General features: G+C 37.5%; 2 protein-coding genes across 2 annotated transcripts; both read right to left on the minus strand.

The window, feature by feature from the left end:
* Positions 1-1,347: 1,347 nt before the first annotated feature.
* Positions 1,348-9,108, minus strand: Lapsyn (Leucine-rich repeat activity-regulated protein at synapses). Its single transcript, XM_068290077.1, is given in 8 exon segments — positions 1,348-1,819; positions 1,890-2,045; positions 2,152-2,178; positions 2,181-2,336; positions 2,408-2,612; positions 2,706-2,849; positions 3,453-3,641; positions 8,815-9,108. Coding segments are annotated over 7 exon segments (1,035 nt in total). The 5' UTR covers positions 3,639-3,641; positions 8,815-9,108; the 3' UTR covers positions 1,348-1,658.
* Positions 9,109-10,724: 1,616 nt separating this feature from the next.
* tud (tudor domain containing protein) lies at positions 10,725-20,231 on the minus strand. The gene is made up of 9 exons (XM_068291396.1): positions 19,731-20,231; positions 18,984-19,406; positions 18,417-18,926; positions 17,483-18,352; positions 16,362-17,425; positions 15,485-16,296; positions 15,113-15,344; positions 14,852-15,051; positions 10,725-14,787 (listed from the first exon to the last, which is right to left on the minus strand). Exons 2-9 carry the CDS (start codon positions 19,386-19,388, stop codon positions 11,276-11,278), a joined length of 7,605 nt encoding a protein of 2,534 aa, XP_068147497.1. The 5' UTR covers positions 19,389-19,406; positions 19,731-20,231; the 3' UTR covers positions 10,725-11,275.
* Positions 20,232-20,272: the final 41 nt, after the last annotated feature.

Here is a 20,272-nt window from a genome sequence, read left to right on the forward strand (position 1 = left end):
GTTTTCGATTGACATTTGCAAACATTTCTCTCTTCGCGAACGAGAACACGCTCTAAGAGAGAACAAACATAAGAGCTTATAAATGCAATAAACTTGTTGCATTTCTACTACCTTTCAAACATTTTCAAGGGTAACATTTAAATGATATGATCAATCAATGAAAAATGGAAATATTGGTTACAGTTGCCATTGAAATAGCAGTAAAAATTACAGCCGAGTAAAACAAACACACAAACACATAGATTTAGATAAGAAGTTGGCCAGTAGGTAAACTATTTTAATCGAGCAAAACAAATGCAAAAATGTAGATAAAGACGCAGTGGGACATTATTGGTCATATAAATGACTTTTTCTTTTTTTTGAAAACAGACAGTGTCTTCACTTTATTTCAATAAATTTAAAGATTATTTGATATTAGTCTAGAGGCGAGTAAGTCGTGGCAAAAATAAGAAAAATCAGTAAGAATATAAACCAAAGCCTACAAAATATATTTGCTTTTAGTCAAATAATTCTTTTAATTTAGTTTACATCTTCTCAAAATTCACAAACTACGGATTGAAAAAAATATTTATTGCTTTTCATGCGTTTCTAGGTGCAGCTATTACGAGTAAAAGAAGTCGCCTAAAAGTATGCCAGCATTTATTTAGCTTATCGCATATTTAATATTGTACATATTTTATAGTAATATATGTACATACATATGCTTTAATAGATAGATTGCTATAAAATATATTACATAAACAAATATATACAAAATCAAAAAACGCACCTACCAATTATGCCAATTGTAGCATCGGATGTTTAAATTTTAAAGGAATACACAATCGACGTATAAGCATCTTACTCACAAACTCAAATCCGATTTCACCTGTTTGTGTGACGAATTTGCATAACCGTAACTCATATTCATATATTTCCAACCGTTTTTTTTTTTAATATATTTAAACCTAATATATCAACGAAACCATTCATTTACATCAGGAACTTAAATTAATAAACCAAAAAATTGAAATGTACTGTAGTGTGGTGTTCCATAATAGCAAAAAATTTTAACAAGTTGAGAGGTGGTCTTATGTTGTTCTACCGGTTTAATTGATTTGCTGCATCCAATTCATTAACGCATACCTTTATAACAACAACAATTTTACCAATCTCACAATTTTTTACATTGAATGCGGCGGCAACAATCGATTATTTCCGACTTCTTTCGATTTACTATCGACTATTTTGAAGTCTGCCACACTGTAAATAAGTGTTGAAAACTGATTCGTTCTTTGGCGGCAGATATTTTAGATTTAAAATCAAAAACAGCGTAAATAAAATGTATTTTTAAACTAATTCTGTAAATTATGAAATATTTTCAAACATTTATTGACAGTTTTTTTGATTTGTTTTAGTGGAGGGTTTTTACTTAAGCTAAAGGCACCTATGCAATAAGCTCCAAAATGCATTTCTTAAAACTTAAATTGTCTACAAAACTTATAGAAATTCTGAACTATTTGAGCTGGTCATGGTTTTAGTAGTTTTAGTTGTTTTTGGTAATCTTTTATGGCAATTCGTTTTGTTGATAGGTAGTCGATTTTCCCTAGCAAAAAGCATAATAAATAACTAACTGGCTACTAAAATAAAAATATAACTAAACTAAGTGATTAAGTGTGCTAAGGTCTGGCAATATCACAGTGCAGCGGCTCATCATCCGTTTTTGTACGATTGATGGCATTGCGTGGGGAAATAACAAATTTCTTGCGGTCCTGTACTTGGCTATGACGACGTCGTTTGGCCCGTTTCTTGCGCCACCTGTGGACACAGTACCACACCACTAGAAAGAAAGGAAAACCATTTGTCAGGGATAAGCAGGATGGAGAGCGGTGGAGAGGGGCAGATCTCACCTAACAGCACAAAGATGACACCACCAAAGCAGCCAGCCCCAAAGAGCCACAGGCTACGCGCCTCGGCCAGCTCCACACTTGTCTGGCAACTGTGGAATGTCTCCGAGTCTATGGTACGATTGTAGGGCAGTGGACACACACTACTGTCGAGTTTCTCTGCAAATGGATGCAAAATTCACACACATTTAAATTGGTCATGAGCCAAAATTAGCCAAATGGTGGCAGCTGCTTCCTCATCATCATCATCATCAAGACTACTTACCCATGCAAATGGGAACGAACTTTGGTGGGCCTGCATCATAACTAAATGATTGCCGACCTGCTGGCAACTGCACGGACTCAACTGGGTCCTTGTCAAATCGATGACACTCAAATGGCAAAAGTTTGCCAATCTATCAATGTTGAAGTTATGCAACGGATTCATTGAGGCATTCAATTGCCAGAGTTCTGCAAAATAAGCAACAATTTTACTCATTTCATCTCATGGCGAAATGAAGCTATCACTTTGAACTACTCACTTGGCAGTATGCCCAAATCGGGTATATCTTGCAATTCACAATTGGCCACATTCAAATATTCCAATGGCGCTTGTATTGGCTTCTCTAGTAGTTCCAAATCCAGAGATCTTAACTCATTACTATCTATATAGAGATTTCTCAGTCGTGGCAGTTGAAAAAGTTCCATGGGAATTGTAGTTAAACCATTATTCGATAGATCAACTTCCTGTTAATCAGACGAGAGCGAGAGAGAGAGCGAATTAACCAAGTTAGTTCAATTAATTCCAATAATTGATAATTAGTTGTTTTGTTCACTTACCTGCAACGAAGTTAAAGGGGCAAATGTGCCCGGCTCTACCGATAAGATCATATTCTCATAGAGCATTAGAAATTTAACATCTGTGTATTTGGAAAACGAACCACTTTTCAATTTCCTAATGCGATTGTAAGATAAATCTAGAACCTGTAAAAAGACACAGAAATTCACAAAAATTAATTTAGCAAAGTCATATGGAAGAATTTCTATGTAAATACATATGTATGTATATATTTATATTTTTATTTATCTGCTGATATTTGTATGTTTCCCATCATGGGTGTAGCTTGGGAGGAGCTTCAGCTTTGCCCTAAAAATTGTATTCTATGCGTGGAAAATGGGTGAGGTCTCTACTTTATCTATGACCCAAACTTTTCCCAATTCTAATGCCAAATCAATCAATATAGCCCAATTCAAGTGAAATATTTAGATTGTACTCCAAACTAAAGGCTTAGAACCAAATCAAATCGTTGTAAATTTCCATATTCTTACCCACTTTAAGCTGTTTTGAGTTACAACTTCCTGACACGATATTCATCCCTTTTCGCTACGTCCATGTATTGCAGCTGCTGTAGAACTTCTTTATTCTTTAATTAAGCTCAATTGAGGCTTGGTTTTTTTTTTTTTTTTTTTTTTTTTGTGGGGATATGAATTAAGTTACGGGTCGTGCAGTTTTATTGGGTCAAATTGACCTTTTATGCCCATTTACAGAGCTCCCCCAAGTATCTACATTTATGAAGTATTACTCACCTCGACTGAAGTTTTAAGGTTCTGTGGCACCTCCTTAAGGTCCATGTCATAGCATCGTATGCGTAAAAGTTTCTCGATTCTGGCATATTTGCATTTACGTTCCTCGTTGGTGAGAAAACCAAAGGCCAGCATGGCATTTAGGCTATATAAAGACACTATAATCAATACTATCCAAGGCAGTTCCATGCTCTGAAAGAGAAAACGAAACATTGGGTTTGGGAAGTGGGTGGTAAGGGCGGTGGAGGGGGGAGGATTAGTAAAAGTTATCCAAATAAATTTGGTTGTTTTTCTGCGTGTTTTGAGTATGTTTTTGTTTTTAGAGCGTGAAAGTGTTTATTGTGTTGCCTGTGATTGAAACTAAAATAAAAACAATAAATAAAACTAAATTAAAACTACGGGCCAACTGTTGCTTTAGAGAACGTTTATTTTCGAATTAACAAATTACAAGATCAATGCCGTGTGGATTGTCTATTCTTCTCCCCCTCTCTATGGCAGAATGTGGGGTAAGTTCTGAGGTCGGTTCAATTTCAAAAGGCATTCAATCAAGCGCATCTCCCACACCTTGCACTTAACTGACCACAACAAAACAAACACAAACAGAAACACACAACAGGTGGAACCTCTCCCTCTGTCACTGGGGGAATGGCCAACTGTAGGTCAACTGTCTGTCATAGAGGGGCAATATTACGTATACGACACTTAGTCAAGGGAATTACTGCCGCTGTCATATCATCATTTAAGGATGATTCGTCAGCACAAAACCGGAAACTCTCTTTACACAACAATAGAACCAACTGAGTCACTAGTTAATATTTCTATTCTTTCTATTGAAGAATTCTCAAAAATTTCTATGCGGCTCGTTTCTTTTGTCATGTAGTATGTACATATGTATGTATCTTATCATATAAGAAAATTATCTATTAAGTCAACATCAAACAGCAACGCCAAAGAAAGGGGGACCCACCATAAATCATATAGATATTATAGAATCATAAACTGAACATTTTCTTGTTTCTGATGTCTGCAAAATTGGGAACGTGTCTAACTAAGAAATCACAGCAAAAATAAACTGATTTATGACCACAAATCACTATACACCTTTTTGATATCATTGTATCGTGATATTTCGAAATTGCATTTACTTTACTGTATTATTTTGTGTCATGCGCCATTGAAATGCAATTTTGTGAAAAACTTTGACTTTGCTTCGGTTTCGGTGCTTATAAATAATACTTTGTTACTTATTGCGTGATTATATTGTGAAAAACAAAATGAAATCGGAACCCTAGTTCTGATGACATATATCAGATGCAACTGGAGAAGGGCAAAGACAATGGAAATACCTCCCTCTAGCATAACTGTTGACATATACATATATTTTAAGTAATTATTGTACTCAATACTCAAGTTCGAGTGAATCTAGAGATTTACATAGTATTTTGATATATAGCAATCCATATGATTTAGGCAAGATTTAAACGGAAAGTAGTTTTAAATATAAGTATACTGAACTTAAATACAAATTATATTCCAACATCCTCAATAAACATTTTTAACTTTTTGACCTAGAGGATCTATATAATAGACTTTCGATCTATAAGAAGTCTAAATATTTTGACATACAATAGCTTAAATATGTCAACAGGTTTTGAAATACATAATTACTATAATACAAATCGAATTCCATTAAGATTGTTTAATGACTAATTTTAAGATTAATCAACTCATCCAACTGAATCAAAAGATTCATGGCATCAATGTAATAGACTTGCGGCTTTTCATAAATGATCCAAATGCTTATAACAACAATTCTATGCAATATCTTGAAATGTACTCAATTTTTTAAAAAGAAAATATATTCTAATGTCTATTTGAGTTGAAATAAAGGCCGAACTTAAACACCAGTTCTAACCTATTAAGCCCTTTTGATTCTGAGACGGATCATCTCTTCCATCTATTGACTGAACCTAAAAAATTACATAGTTTTCCCCAACAATGTTATAGTATTTCGATTTATAATCAATCCATAAGATTTTAACAAGCCTTTTGTAGAATATTTTGAAAATGTAAAAATTTTTTAAAAGGAATAAAGTAAAAGTAGACTTTTTGATGACTAAATTCAACCAATTTATGGACTTTTGATCTAATAACTAGGAATGTTTTAAAATAAAAAGAGTTATGAAAAGTATTTAGGATTAAGGTAAGTTAAAACTATATATTAGTTACTATTTAATGACTTAATTAACTAAATGAACCTTAAGAATAACTTACTACAATTTCACATCAATGTTATAGACTTTTGATTGATAAATAATAAAAAATTAAAATATCTCGAATATGTCAACATTTAAAGAAAATAAACGAGTTCTTAGATGTTTTCGAAAGCTCCAAAGATCAGAATTACATTCATATTTTTGGAAGAAATGCCATAATACAAATCGTATTCCATTAAGAATATTTGATGACTGAAGATCAATCAACTCTTCTCTTCCAACTTTTGCCAAGTGTCACTACACTCTCTCTCTTTGATTTTGAAATGATATGACACCAAAAAGTTCTGCTGACTTGAACAAAAGATGGTTTAATAAAAAAAGTATATATTTATATATTTCTCTATTTACTCAATATTTATGTCGCATAAAGAATGATGAATAGGTCGCTCATATATCAGAAAATGAAATACTTTGTGGCAGAATTAAGACATATAACCGATAAGGTATTTTTTGGGCCATTGAAGCAGGAAACAAAAGCAACACACAATTGAGTGTATTAATCAATAATATGGCTAGTATTTAGTATAACAATAAAAAAGCGTAACAAAAACTCATTTTAAATTATGATTCATGAGGCCAATTATAGGAACTAAATACATATATGAATGTAAGTATATATATCAGCAAAAATAGTCGTTGTCTTTGCTTGAAAAAGGAAAATTTTGCTTCACTTAAGATTTGAATTTTTCCCACAAGTCCAGTGGCAATTCGTTGGGTGATCATGTGGGGGGGAGGTATGTACCTCTGTCATTAGAGACCTCTGCCGAATCGGCAGAAATTGAAGCACCCCAAGACCCACACACACACACACAAAGCACTCAAACACAGACACTTGTGGAACACTGACAGCGACCGCAACAATGGCTATAAATATATTTCATAAATTTGTTCTTATTTCTTTTTGTTTTTTGTTATTTTGTTGTTGGGAAAATTTTCAAATTAAAATTAACAAACACACAGACACACGTCTGTCTGTCTGTCTGTCCATGTCCATGTCCATGGAACCACCAACCAACCAGCCAACTGCAAACTTATGGCACACTCTCTTGTTCCATTTTGGTATTTTAATATTTTTCATTCTTTTTAAATTTTGTTCGAAAAGAAACATTTCACAGAAATTGCCAATAAAAAGGGCTAAATGTTACCAGTCGGAGGGGGTTGGGTTGGGGTTGGGGTTGAAGATCCAAATGGAAAATGAAAAGCTACTTTAAGCTATAAAAGAGATCAGAGGGAAATGTCTTGCGCCCAAAACCCCCCACCCAATTCGAAATGAAAAACAAATCTGTATTGTTAGACTGGAGATGATGATCTCTGGGAGGTGGGTGAGATGGGATGTGTTGGGTTGGGGATGCTTGGAACGGGTAAAATTTATGTTTCTCCACTTTTGGCCGCATTTGTTTCCCATATTTTCGATATTTATTTTTATTTATATATTACGATCCAATCAAGAGTCTCTTCTCTGTCGAACAAACAATACAAAATGCCAAAAATGAGAATGAGAATGAGGTGCCAAGAAATGGGTTACATTTGGGAAGGGGGCGGGAAGCAAACAAAGTGTCGGCCCATGGACATGGATTACAGCCGTTCGTTTTCATTCCTCACAAATGATGGATATCAATGTGAATGTGCCCCCAAATAATATTTATGCCCGAAAATTCGGATGCCAGCGATTAGGTGGGATCTAAAATAACATATAAAACAAGCCCCAAAAATATTCCAAAATCTTGTTGAAAAAAGAAAATAAAAAAAAAAAATAAAACTTTAAATTAGTTTCAAATATTTTAATAATATTCTAAACATTTGTGAATGGATTTATGGGCTCTGATGATAGTCTTTGTCACTGTTTGTGGGCGTCAGGCATAGTCGTCCCCCCCCACCGCCAAGCTCTCCCCTTGCTCCTGCCCTCCAACAGGTGGGTTTGTTTGCTGCATAGAAAGATTTATTCACATTTCTCGCACTCGTCCATGATAAAGATTTATCTGTTTGGACTTCTCGTTGAGTCCCCTCATCTCTGATGAAACACAGAAATTTTCGTGCTCTGTGAGGGGGCATTTCTTTTTACTGTTTCTACCTTCTTTTTGTTCTGTTTTTGAAAATGTTGAGTAACTCTTATCACAGCACGTCAAGTGGTAGTTCGTCAAGACCTTCTCTTATCAGTCGACCCTAATTTTTTCCTCCATTTTTGTTTTTTTTTTTCTTCTTATTGAGCTTTGTTTTTCTTCTTTTTTTCTTGTGCCTTCAACTAACAGAAATTAATTGAAATAAAACAACAGCAACAATTGTAGACCGTCTACTCATTATTTTCAATTAAATACAATCAAGAAAACAATCCACCAATATATACAGAGAGAGAGGAAGAGAAAGAGGGAGAATACAAAAACAGACGCCTGCCAAAACACTTGTTTCAAGAAGAAGATGAAAACCTCTTGCCAATTGTATACAAAAAGTCACAAGTCCGGCTTGAAAAATTGCAAATTCTTAGTAATCCAATTTCGTATTTGTTTATATGTACTTCTTTTTGTGTTATTCTAAAAATACTATGTTCTTAGAAAAAATAAAGTTTCAATTTAATAATAATAATAATCAAGAGAAGAGCTTGAACTTCTTGAAGTAAACTACTGGAATACACTTACAAATTCGGGCTCCTAGTTTCAGACATTCTTTGCTTTTATCAGCTCTATGACTATCTTATCCACTTTCGACTTATGACTCTTTTAATAACTCTTAGAATCATTATATTAGTCAGCCACATTGTGAAGATTAGTGCCACCTTCCCGAGAAGATAAGGCCATGAGTAGTAATTAAGATCAATTTGCTTTTTTCTTTTGGTCTGTGATCTTTCTCAGTGGTGCGTTACACACTTTCGGTTTCCATTTGCTTTAATTTTCTGCCTCTTTAGCCAATTGAATTCAATTTAACTGTACAATCCGATTAAACGACTTAGACCAAGGGTTACATACATATACATTTCAATGCTAAGTTACTTCTAATTAGAAAAAGCAAAAGCTAAATGCAGCTGTAATCGAAATTGTGCAATCGTGTTGCTGATAACCCTAGAGCAGACCCCTTCCATTGTTTATTCCACTTACCTCTCTTAGGTAATCCAAGTTTTGTGATATTGTATTCCCATTTAAATAGTTTATAATCCTCTGGCAGTAGTACTATATAGATGCACATATATCATTCATTCTATATAATTCATTTGATTTTTGATATAATAAATCTTCACATATAATACACAAAATATATAAATATGTTTCACACAAAAATACAATTTCAATTAACACCAAAAACTCGCGGGAATGACCACAGGCCAAGCGACGATCATTTAAAGAGCAACCGTTATAAATCGACGGCAATGGCGGCGACGACAACCGGAACCATTCAGTTCAGACTTTGTATTGAAATTTAAAATATCACGACGATCGTCGTTCGGTCTTTTCGCTGCCTTTCGGTCGTAGCCGAAAACTCTCTCTCTCTATGTGAGGCGAAAAACAAAAACATCGATAAAGAGTGTGGGAGAGGGAGGTAGGCGGTCGGAGGTGGTAAATGAAAATTGAAAATTCACTGAGAGCAAAAGATCTCGCTTTCTCTCTTGTGTTATCTCTCTCTTTTAATATTTGGTGCTAAACGGTGATAACAACGAAAACTGTTATACTAAACCACAGAATTGCTGTTGAATTCAATTGTTTGGGTTGACAACTTAATATGTTTTATATACCCTTCAGTATAACTAACAGATGGAGTTCATTTAGTCAACATAAGAGAGAAATTATTTAAAAATGTATATGTATGTATGTTTATATAACTTTTAGATAACTTTCAGATCACTTCTTCATCTAGAGGTAATACTCTCTTATACAAACCCAAATTTTACAAAACTCAACTAATCTGTCAAACAAAATGTAAAAGAATTACGGAATTAAATATAACCTCTGGTTCCTTTATAGTTGATATTAGCCTTAAATATGAATAGGTACTTGACTAATGCTACTAACGACGAGTGAAAGTTACCAAATCGTGAAAATTCTTCCTTATATCTGTTTTATCATATCATCTGAAGAGATCTCACTGAAAACAGTAGAAAAAGACTTCAAATTGTGATGAATTCCAGTTTCTACAGGGTATAAAGCTTATGGAATTCTTGCTTATATTAATTCAAAATTTACTAAACATTTAACAATTTAGTGTTAATTTAATTAATCGATGACAAGATGTCAACCGAAAAACAAATATACATTTTTTTGTTGATTAATGAAGCATCCACGTTTAGCTAGAAATATAAATTTATCATCAATGGGAAAGCCAAAAGTAGACAACATTATTATTTTCGATAATATTTGATGGCTTCTTATCGCATCAACTAAACGAAAAGTGTCATGAACTTGGCGATCCTTGAGTTTGACAAGGTTTTAAGACACTTTTGAATTTTAATCCCATTTTTGGAAATTTCTAAGTCTACTACTTATGGGTTTCTATGGCTCTCACCCATGCAGACAGTGGGCTAATTATATTTACAATTCTCCTACCTGCTACTCACTCAATCAGGTAGTCTACTTTAGGTAGGCAAATAAATATTTTCCATAGTGTGTTTTTTATTGGTTTTTATTTGTTTTCTTTCTTTTTGTTTCATTTATTTTACAACATTAAAAAGAAATGGTAGAAAAATATGACATCCTCGATAAAGGTAAATTTTTGTATATATATATTTTATATATAAACCTACATTCCATTAGTTTATTAAACTGTTTAGTCTTCGCTTCGCATTGTGTATAAATTTTTAGTATTACATTGAAAAAGTATAGAAAATTAAATGAAATCAAGTAAAAGTTATTCTTTGTTTTGTTTTCTGAAGAAGTATTTAATCAAAAGGAATAAAAAGTAAGAAAAATAAAATAAACCAAATATAAAGATGTAATAAAGAGTAAATAAATAATAATTCTCATGAAATATTGCAATATATTCTTCATCAATTGCTTCAAAATTTCCTTCATCTCGATTCTTCTCCTCTCCATCTTCATCATCTTTTTTTCGCTTGGTTAGCAAGCTTGAGCAAAAAAATTAAAATTAATAAATCGTCCCGCTAACAAATTGTTAGTCCAAAATTATCTAAATGTTCACATACCATTTTTTTTGGGTTTTGTTTTTCGTTTGTTTGTTGGTTTTTTTTTTAGGATTTTGTGTTTTTTCGTTTTTTTTTTTTGTTTGCTTTTCTTTTGTTCGTATTTTCATTCGTTTTTTGTTTAATATATATATATATTTTTTGTTTTGATTGAAATAATATTGAAGCATTCATTTTGGTTTTCCGTGAAAAATAAATGAAGCCTTTCCCTTCTTGGCTAACAACATTTTGATATTATATATGAGCCTTCTTTTTGCCATTTCCTTATAGCTTGAATAAGTTTTCAACTCATCCATCCAATGTGGAATTGGTTAATACAACGTATGCGTTTTGGTCTTGACCAAACTAATCACAATATTCTTGCAGATATATTGCAAAACATATATTCTTGAGTTGGGGGGAGAGATTTGAGATTTATCTCCCTCTTTCTATTTGTCCTGTTGACGTAACTTCTCGTTTATGCTTGTGCTCTGGTAAAAAAGCTTAACCACATGATTGTCTTTCTCCTTGATGGCCAACACTTCAACCTGGAATGTCTCGGAGAAACGCTTATCGATAAACGCTTGCAGATCACTCAGATTACACTTGGATATGGTGGCTGCATCCAGCTCACAGTGTTTGCTGTAGCGCGGCAATTTAGCCAAATCCTCGGGCAATTGGCGGAATTGTTGGGTCACAGCATTATTGCCGAAATCAATGAAATGCACTTCACACTTGCCCTCATCGAGAACTTTAACAATTTCGGCACGATAAAAGACCTCATCCTCGGGAAATTGGGCAACACACAGAGCGCCAACCTTCACATCCGTGAAGGGGAGCAAATCGTTTTCAGCATCGAGCAATTTATCAGTGATCTGCTCCAGAGCAGGCACATCCTTCTCCATTTGCACATAGAAGGATGTGGGATCGTCATATTGAACCACAATGCAATTGTGAAGTTCTGCTTCGAGTGGTTTCTGCACGCCAGCCACTGTGCTGGCCAGTTCCTGAGCAAAGTCCTTGTAGTTGATGAGCAACTTTACCGCATGAATGTTCTTCTCTGACTCATCTATTTCAGTATTAATCTCATAGACTTCACCAAAGTGTTGCTCCAACAGAGCATTGAAAGCTTCATTTAGCTTCGAGTCGGGAATATCTTGAGGCAGATCACTCAATTGACAGTGCAGAGCCAAAGCTGTAGTCAAAAGTTCATTGGGGATTTGATAAACCTGCTTCACATGAATTTTGTTACCATAATCAATTAGGAATACCTCAAAATCTTTGCCATCATCTTGGATTGATTCAATACAGCCACGGTAGTGACAGTTGTCCTCCTGCGAGTACACAATGCACAATAACTTCTCCAAAGGTTTAGGCAAAATCAGTAAATCAGAACTCTTTATGTTCTTTAGCGTCGTCACGACATGATCCAATTCCGAGGAGTTCTTCTTGAGCTGTATATAGAAACTTTTGGGTGAACTGCCATGTGATATGACGCATTCCTTGCTGTCATTTGCCTTGGCCTCGATTAACTTGAATTCACTCTCCAAAAGCTTCTGCAACTGGCCACTCAAACTGAGGCCATTCACTTCCTTGATATGGGCATTAATAACTGGAGGATCGGATGTCTTGTTGATGATTTCTATATTAACTTCACCATTACATGTATCCAAAAGGGTGTCCAGCGCCTTGCAAGTCATGGATTTATTTTTCTCAAATATGGGAGACGGCTCTAGGCTATAGGCCTCAGCCAGGGGTTTAATTTGGACTAGATCCGGGGATAATTCATATAATTCTTCTGTCACAGTCTCATTGCCATAGTCTATAAAGACAACGCGATATTTGCTATCCAATAATTCCACGATTTTAGCCCGATAAAATTCTTCATCTTCTTCGAACTGAACGGCACACATCTGGCCCACTTCTGGAGCAGTCTTTTTTAGTTCCATCTTCTCGCCATTGAGCTTCTTGGAAATATTCTCGATAAGTGCGCCATTTTCATGCAATTGCAGGTACAAACAATAGACATGATCCACATGGGTTATAATGGCATTCATGCGAGCGGCTGACAAAGTCTTTGCCGGGAATTCATCAAGTGTTTTGATGGTTTTTTTCGGGCAAAGTGCCAGCAATTGATCTATAATATTTACTTCATCGAGTAAAAGATCAATAACGACATGATCCTTGGCTGGTTTCAACAATTTCGTGGTAAATACCAATTCACCTTCTCCTGTAAATTCAAGAAATTTGGCTTCAGCCTCATTGGACCATTTGGTATAAGATTCCGGCAACTGGAGTGAGCATTTCTTTGACAATTTGGGTAATTTAGCAATCTCCTCAGAGAGTATAAGACATTTCGTTGTGATTGAAGTGTTGCCATAGTCTATAAACAGAACTTCATACTGAGTTTCATTTAATTGTCTAAGTAACTCAGCACGGTACCACAATTCATCCTCCTCGAACATAGCGGCCACTATTTCGCCCTTTTCAAAACGTTCCAGAGGCTTCAATTGCTGCTCTGCATCCCGCAAATACATCTCAATCAACTCTAGAGCCTTCGAATCACGCTCAAGCTGTATGTAGAACTCACAGATTCCATTCACATGCGAGATGTAACAACTGCAATTACTTTCCACACACTCCAAGGGTTTGGCATAGCCATCGGCAATCAGTTTCTTTGCCACATCCACATCATCTATGTAAAGTTCGACATAGCTGGGTGTCTGATAGTCACCATGTGTCAAATACTTATAGCGTAAGATTTTCGAAAAGGAATCGTTGAAAATGCCATTTGCTGCATCCACCCAATCGGATGTGCCATTGGGGGCGATGGGCAGAGCACATGGTTGACAGAAGGGACTAATGTGCGAGCACATGCTTTCCTTCACATCCGTCGTATCCGAGACGCAATCGGTGTTGCCAAAATCAATAAATTGAAGGACCATCAACTCGGCATCGATGATGCGGGCACGGTACCAATGCTTGTCCACCGAGTAAAGTGAAATGCAATCGCCTCCATTAACCGCATTCGACAATTGCGGCAGGGAGCGCGAGATAATCTGCAGATTCTCCTGCAGTTTATGCAATGAATCGAGAATATCAATGGGATGCACAAAGAAATGTGCAGGATTATCGCAGTGACTGAGGACGGCAGTTTCCATGCCCTTATAGCGATCCTCCTGGGGTTCCTCCTCCACAACAGCTGGCGGGGTAGTGGGCACTGACGAAACTATGGGCTCGGGCTGCGGCTCAGGCAGGACAATTGGCTCAGGTGATGCAATTGGTGGCTCTGGTGTGGGAGTCGGTGTTGGAATTGGTGTTTGCTGTGCTGGTTTTGGAGCTGCCTCTACCACAGGTTCAATGACTTTTTTCACTTCTGGTTTATTTTGGGGTGGAGTCTTCGCCGCTTTTGGTGAGGAGGCAGCTGAAGCCGGCTTGCTCTTCTGTTTAGTCCTCTTCTCATCATCATCATCTGTGGTTAGATCAACCATTTCAATGTATTCATAAATATGCGGCTTATCTTTCTCCAATTGTTTGCGCATATAATCCAAATCTCTGCCTGGAATAAGTTTATCCATCTTAAGGACATCTACCACGCTCTGATTGTTTTCTAACAAAATATCTGCCAGCAGATGGTTGCGACGCACTTCGATGGGTTTAACAGTGACCACTTGCTCCTCCAAAATTTCGGCCACCCTGGCCATTAATTTATTCTCATTGCTGTGCTTGCCAAGAGGTAAATTAATCTCGATCGCATAGCCACTAGCATTGACATAGAATTTATCATCCAAAATCTTGATGTCCTCACGTTTTACCTTCTCTGTGTTGCCATAGTCTATGTAAATGACCTCCACTTGAGCTCCAGTTGAATCCTTGCTCACCACACGAGCCCGATACCAATTATCATCTTCACTATGGACAGCGCATATTTGTCCAGGCTCCAATTTTTTTAGGCCTTTTCCTGAAATATTTAATAAGATAATAATAAATTGCTTTCCGCTTTGAAAATATCCTTTTAATTTTACCGCTAGATTTATAATGCTCAAACATGTCATCCAATAGTTTTTTCATTGAAGCTTCCTGAGAAATGGGCTGGACAAACACACGATAGGGCTTGGCACAGTAAACCACACGTGCCTTAAAAGTTATAAGCACCACAGGATGACCGCACACAAAAGCGCTACGATCCTCTTTGAATAAAGGCATTACAGGTCTCAGATGTACTCTAAGTAGGTAGTGAGAAATAATTATTATCAAATCGAATTGACAACTAAAATCAGACTTACATATTATTCTCACAGACCGATTTGACATTAAAAGCAAAGGATTTGCCGTCATAGAACTCTTTGAAACGTCTAGCCAAATCTGGGTTTGATTTCACAAATTTGGCATCATCATAGGAGCATAGAAAATTGACATCATTATAGAAATCCAATTGTATTTTAAAGTTGCTCATGTCACGTATCGAAGTAAATTTGCCACGAACTTGCTGACCAGCCAGCAAACTAACTTGTACCTCTGCAAGAACATGTTATATAAAGTTAATAAGAATTGAAAGTGAAATACAGTAAAAACTCATAAAGTCGAACACCCTTGCGACAAACAAAATTGTTTATCTGTGAAGGGAAAAGTTTCACTGTGTGTATATGATTTGTTACCTGGAGAAACTTCATTGAGGAATCCCGCCTTGACCAACAAATCTCGTAAAGATGCCCCATTGACCAGCATATTTACAATATAAAAACTATTTTGATTGCTTGTGTGTTTGGATAAAAATTCACATTCTAATTTGGCATTGACAGGAACAAATTTATACATGCGATCGACAATATAGAGATGATCGTAATTGCTTAGTACAGTGTGGAAACTGCAGCGATGGGCCAAACATGGTGGTTCGGCAAAACGTTGCTCCAATTGCCATACATCTTCGGATGTAACAGTCATCAGGCAACCAGTGTCGACGCAAAAGACACGATATCTACGGGTCATATGATTGCAGGCGACGACTGTGGCACGCAAAATGTTATGTTCTTTGCGCTGACGAACAACAACAGTGGATCCGACCTTTAATTGCAGGGTTCTGTGTGGCTTTTGGCGATAGAAATCTTTCATTTCACGTTGCAGTAAATGCTCATATTTGCTGGATAGAGATTTGCACACAACGTAGAACTGGAAGGGCGAGACCCACCAAGATAGGCTGGCCACATCTTTAGATGGAATTTTTAATTCTTTCAGGGCATAGGACTTGTCCAAAGGCACATATTTTTCTGCCTTAACGGCATTGGTAGATGACGATTCCGATGACCCAAAATCGCTTTCTACGCCACTCGAACGTTTTATACTACTATCCAAGGTGGACTTTTGTCTGATTGGCTTTTGAGCAAAGCCTTGAGGAGCATTTTGAGATCGTTGCTCTTGACGTTGTTGCTGCGACTGGTCTTTTTGTGGCGATTGAGTCGGACTGAAACGTCTAGAAAAAGAAAAAAAGGAGAGCAATTGACAATTTGTCCAATTTAAATAAATTAGAAAACTTACAAAATCTTATTTGAGGCTTCCTTTTGCCCATTTTGTAGACGTCCTCCTGGGTTACGGCGATTATTTTTGCGTGGCGAACTCATGCTGCTGGTATAACTGCTGGTGCTTTGCGTCTCAAAGCTGGAATCCAATTTATGGGGCACTGTGCGCTTTACCTCTTTCCTTTTATTATCCCTGGAACTATTCGAGGCGGAGCTGCGTTTCTCCCAATTGTCGTTGGTATTCTTTACCCGTTGCTCATTCTGCTGCTGCTGCTGTTGTTGCTGCTGTTGTTGTTGCTGCTGCTGCTGCTGTTGTTTTTGCTGGATTTGCTGCAACTGTTGTTGGTGTTGCTTTAGCAATTGCATGCGATCCTCGCTCTCCACTGTAGTAGAGTTCACAACGTCTCCCTTCTCCAGTTCAGTTTCGGAACGCGTGGCATTGAACTGTCCCTTCTCTAGCGACAAATACTGTTCAAATGGCATGGATAGTTTATATAGCTTCTTCATTACATTCAGATTCTTCGCCTGGAGATTGACCACATTCAGACCATCGGGTTCTATGCGAAAGACACGCACAGTAAATGTGCGTCGTCTGATATTGGATTCCTCGGCCAGCATTTCAAATTGATCGGTAATCTTTTCCAGACTCAACTCGCTGTTCTCGAATCCCTTCAAGCAACATTTCACGGCCTGACGTGGCATCTTTAGATGCTTCTCGGCAATATTGCCAATCAAGTGACGTTTCACCTTTTGCTCATAACCAAAATCCACATGTTTCACAATAATTGTCGAATCAGCCACACGTAGAATCTCTGCCCGATACCATTCCTGATCGCATTTCACTATGCAGGGGGCACCCAAGATCAACTGATCTGGCACCACCTGATGTATGTTGTAATATGCAAACATTTCATCCATTAGCTGCTCAAATTCTTTAATATTGTCCACCTTTTGCACATAGAAATTGCTGGGCGAATCAATATAACGTATTTCCACTGCATCATCGTTTTGCAGTTGCTCCGCCTTGGCATAGGATTGACGGGAATTCTTTAGTTTTTTTAACACATCCAACACGTTAATAGACTGAAAAAAATTGGTTAAACGTTAAAAAAGAATCACCGGGTTTTATCAATTACTAACATTTTGATTTAGCTGACAGGTTTGAATAGCACCCACACCCTGTGGCGCTTCGACAGTCAATTGGAAGGTCACGTATAAAACGGTGCTTCTAAAGATGCGTTTCATACTCTCATCAATTGGCTCCAGAACGAGTTTCGCTCCCGCCAAGGCAAAGCGAAAAGCAAATGGCTTAATGTTTAACAACTCAGGAGGTATTTGGAAAAGATCGGTAAGAGCTACCATCTCAGAATTGCCATAGTCCACATAGACGACACGATAACGCTGGGCATGTGTTGCGCTAACCAGAGCGCGATAGCAATGACCATCCTCCGAGAAACGTGCCACACACGCTGTGCCCACCTGGGGCAACTGAGTCAGCGGTTGCAAACGCATGCGTTCAATTTTGCCCATCAATTGGGTTAGCTCATCCACCGAACTCTTCAATTGAACCCAAAAGAGATGCGGACCATTCTCCACATAGCTCACAATGACATCGTAGGTTAAACCCACGGAAAGACTTGTTGTTCGAAAAGCCGGAATAATGCGGGTTTGCGCCGGAGCAGCAGGTTGAGGTTGTAGAGCCGCTGCCGCTGCTGCTATCAGCGCTTGTGGAGGAGGCGTAAAGCGGGCTGTAGTATAATTGAGCACCGGCTGGGATGATTTCAATTGATGCATCAAAGGTAGAGATGGCGGCTCAATCGGTTTGTTCAGGCGAACATTGTAGAAATTATTCACAGATCTCGGATTAAAATTAGCTTTGGGCACATGTGGAAGATTAGCAGCTGTCTCAATAGGTTGCTGCTGCTGATAATTGGCACGATTCTGGTAAGGGTTTATTGGCCCTGTCACGGGTTTCTGTACTGTCTGCGCCAAAGGCTGCATCACATTGGTCTACAAAAAAGAAAATATAGGTTAGTGTTTTAAGATTGTGGTTATTTCCAACTCGAATCCCTACCACATTGGCCAGTGGAGTTTGTAACTTTGGTACATAGTCGGGGGCATCAACATTTAGATGCCTTGGCGGCGTTATGGGTCCACGCTGCTGCTCCAATCGTGCGGCCAGTGAACGCCTGGCGGCCAATTGTTCTCTGGCCATATCAGTGGGGGTTTTTGAGTGTATATTATTATTGTTGAACTCCAGCACGGGCGACTGTGGCGGCCCAGCTTCTTTCCACAATTTCTTGCAATGATCCATCATTAGATTAGTGGGCACTGGAGCCCCGATTTGTTTTTGCTGCACCAGAAATTCGGTTAAATCGAAATCGTTCCAGTTGACATTTACAAATTTTTGGCCACAAATTTGTTCGCTATGCACATGGATGCGAACCATCTGATTGACAATCAATTGACGTACTGTGGCCAAATCACTAGCCTTTTCCCAATCAGAGCAAATTCCCAGTACTATATATTGTGAGCAGAGGAGGGGTATATTCTGTAGAAGCTTCGGCTGCTTCGAGAACATCAACTAGAAAAGAGATGAAAAGTCAATTTAGCATTCGATCCGCATGGGGACTTTACTTACATCATGACTATCCACAGTCTTGGTATAGCCATATTCCAGAAAATCAATCGTTACGCTCATACCACTCCCCTTATCTGGAGTAGCGCTAACCACGCGTGTTCGCATGTATTCCACATCTCCGGGAGCTGGCCCGTTGGTGCGCTTAAATACGCAAAGTGTGCTTGGCGTTAGGAGAGCTTGCTGTCGCTCCAATGACCAAGACGGATCGATGGCAAAACATGTGGGCAGCACCTGTTCAATGCGTGTGCTGACCAAAAAGGCGGCATCCCGATTCGCCTGGCCAAAGATTTTGAGATAGGGGCCAACATGATCAATATGGGTGATGAATAAGTCCGTCCCTCCTCCTCCACCATTCATTGTTGCTCCAGCACCAGCTGCAGTCGCAGTCGGCGTCTGACCGTTCATGGTCTGTGTGTGTGTTCGCTGGAAGAGAAATATGTATTTATTTAATATGCGTGGCACACACAGATGTTCAATTTTAATGAAAAATAGAAATGCCAATATGTGTCGCCATTTGGATTTAACTGCAATTTCTGTACACACACACACAAGCACACACTCGCAAACTTGCATTTTCTATGCAAATGAAGATAACCGTTAATTCTCTTTGATATACATATGTAGGTACATATCTGTATGTAATTAAAGGTTGCAACTCTACCACATAACATTCAAAAATTCCAGTGCAGTTGTGTGTGTGTGTGTGCGTATGTGATTACACTAATTAACAAATTCCAATCCACTTACGTTTTTGTCGTCGTTGTCCCAAGCAAAACTCTGAAGAAATGCGCCCTGCCCCCCTGCTAGAAAAGTGCCACTAATCCCACTCTCTCTCTTTCTTTCTCCTGTTTTCTATTTCTTCTCTCGCTATTAACTGGACGGCGTTTTTATGTTTTTCGGGGTTTCTTATGTGGCACTTTTTATTTACATGCAAATGGGGCTTCGACTTTGTTGCTTTTTGGGGCTGCTATTCTTTTTGTGGTAGAAAGTTTTGCCAGTAATTTGATTTTAATTAGATTTAATGATACGAAATCGCCATCAGGTTGACTGTGATTTCTATATCTATTTTTCGGAAAATTCAGTCTTTTGAAAATCTGCCAGTGTCAACTAAGTTGGCCACCGAGTTATGGTTTTTGGTTGTAGTTATATCATTAGAAAAAAGCAATTAATGAACGCGAAAAAGAATTAATTCCAAAATAAAATATCTTTCAGCCACTCCACAAGACAACGACGACACTATCAACCTAAAGAAAGACTACGTTCGATACATAGATTTAATCGATAGTGAT

This window comes from Drosophila tropicalis, unplaced genomic scaffold (genome assembly GCF_018151085.1).
Source record: "Drosophila tropicalis isolate 14030-0801.00 unplaced genomic scaffold, ASM1815108v1 contig_593, whole genome shotgun sequence".
Classification (NCBI taxonomy): Eukaryota; Metazoa; Arthropoda; class Insecta; order Diptera; family Drosophilidae; genus Drosophila; species Drosophila tropicalis.

Bases quoted from the DNA above. Each gene is read 5' to 3' on its own strand.
- tud (XM_068291396.1), bottom strand. From the start codon at position 19,388: ATGAACGGTCAGACGCCGACTGCGACTGCAGCTGGTGCTGGAGCAACA. The intron at 16,297-16,361 runs GTAAGTTTTCTA...TTCTTTTTCTAG, and splicing joins GAAGCCTCAAATAAGATTTT to ACGTTTCAGTCCGACTCAAT. The intron at 14,788-14,851 runs GTAAAATTAAAA...TAAATATTTCAG, and splicing joins TGAGCATTATAAATCTAGCG to GAAAAGGCCTAAAAAAATTG.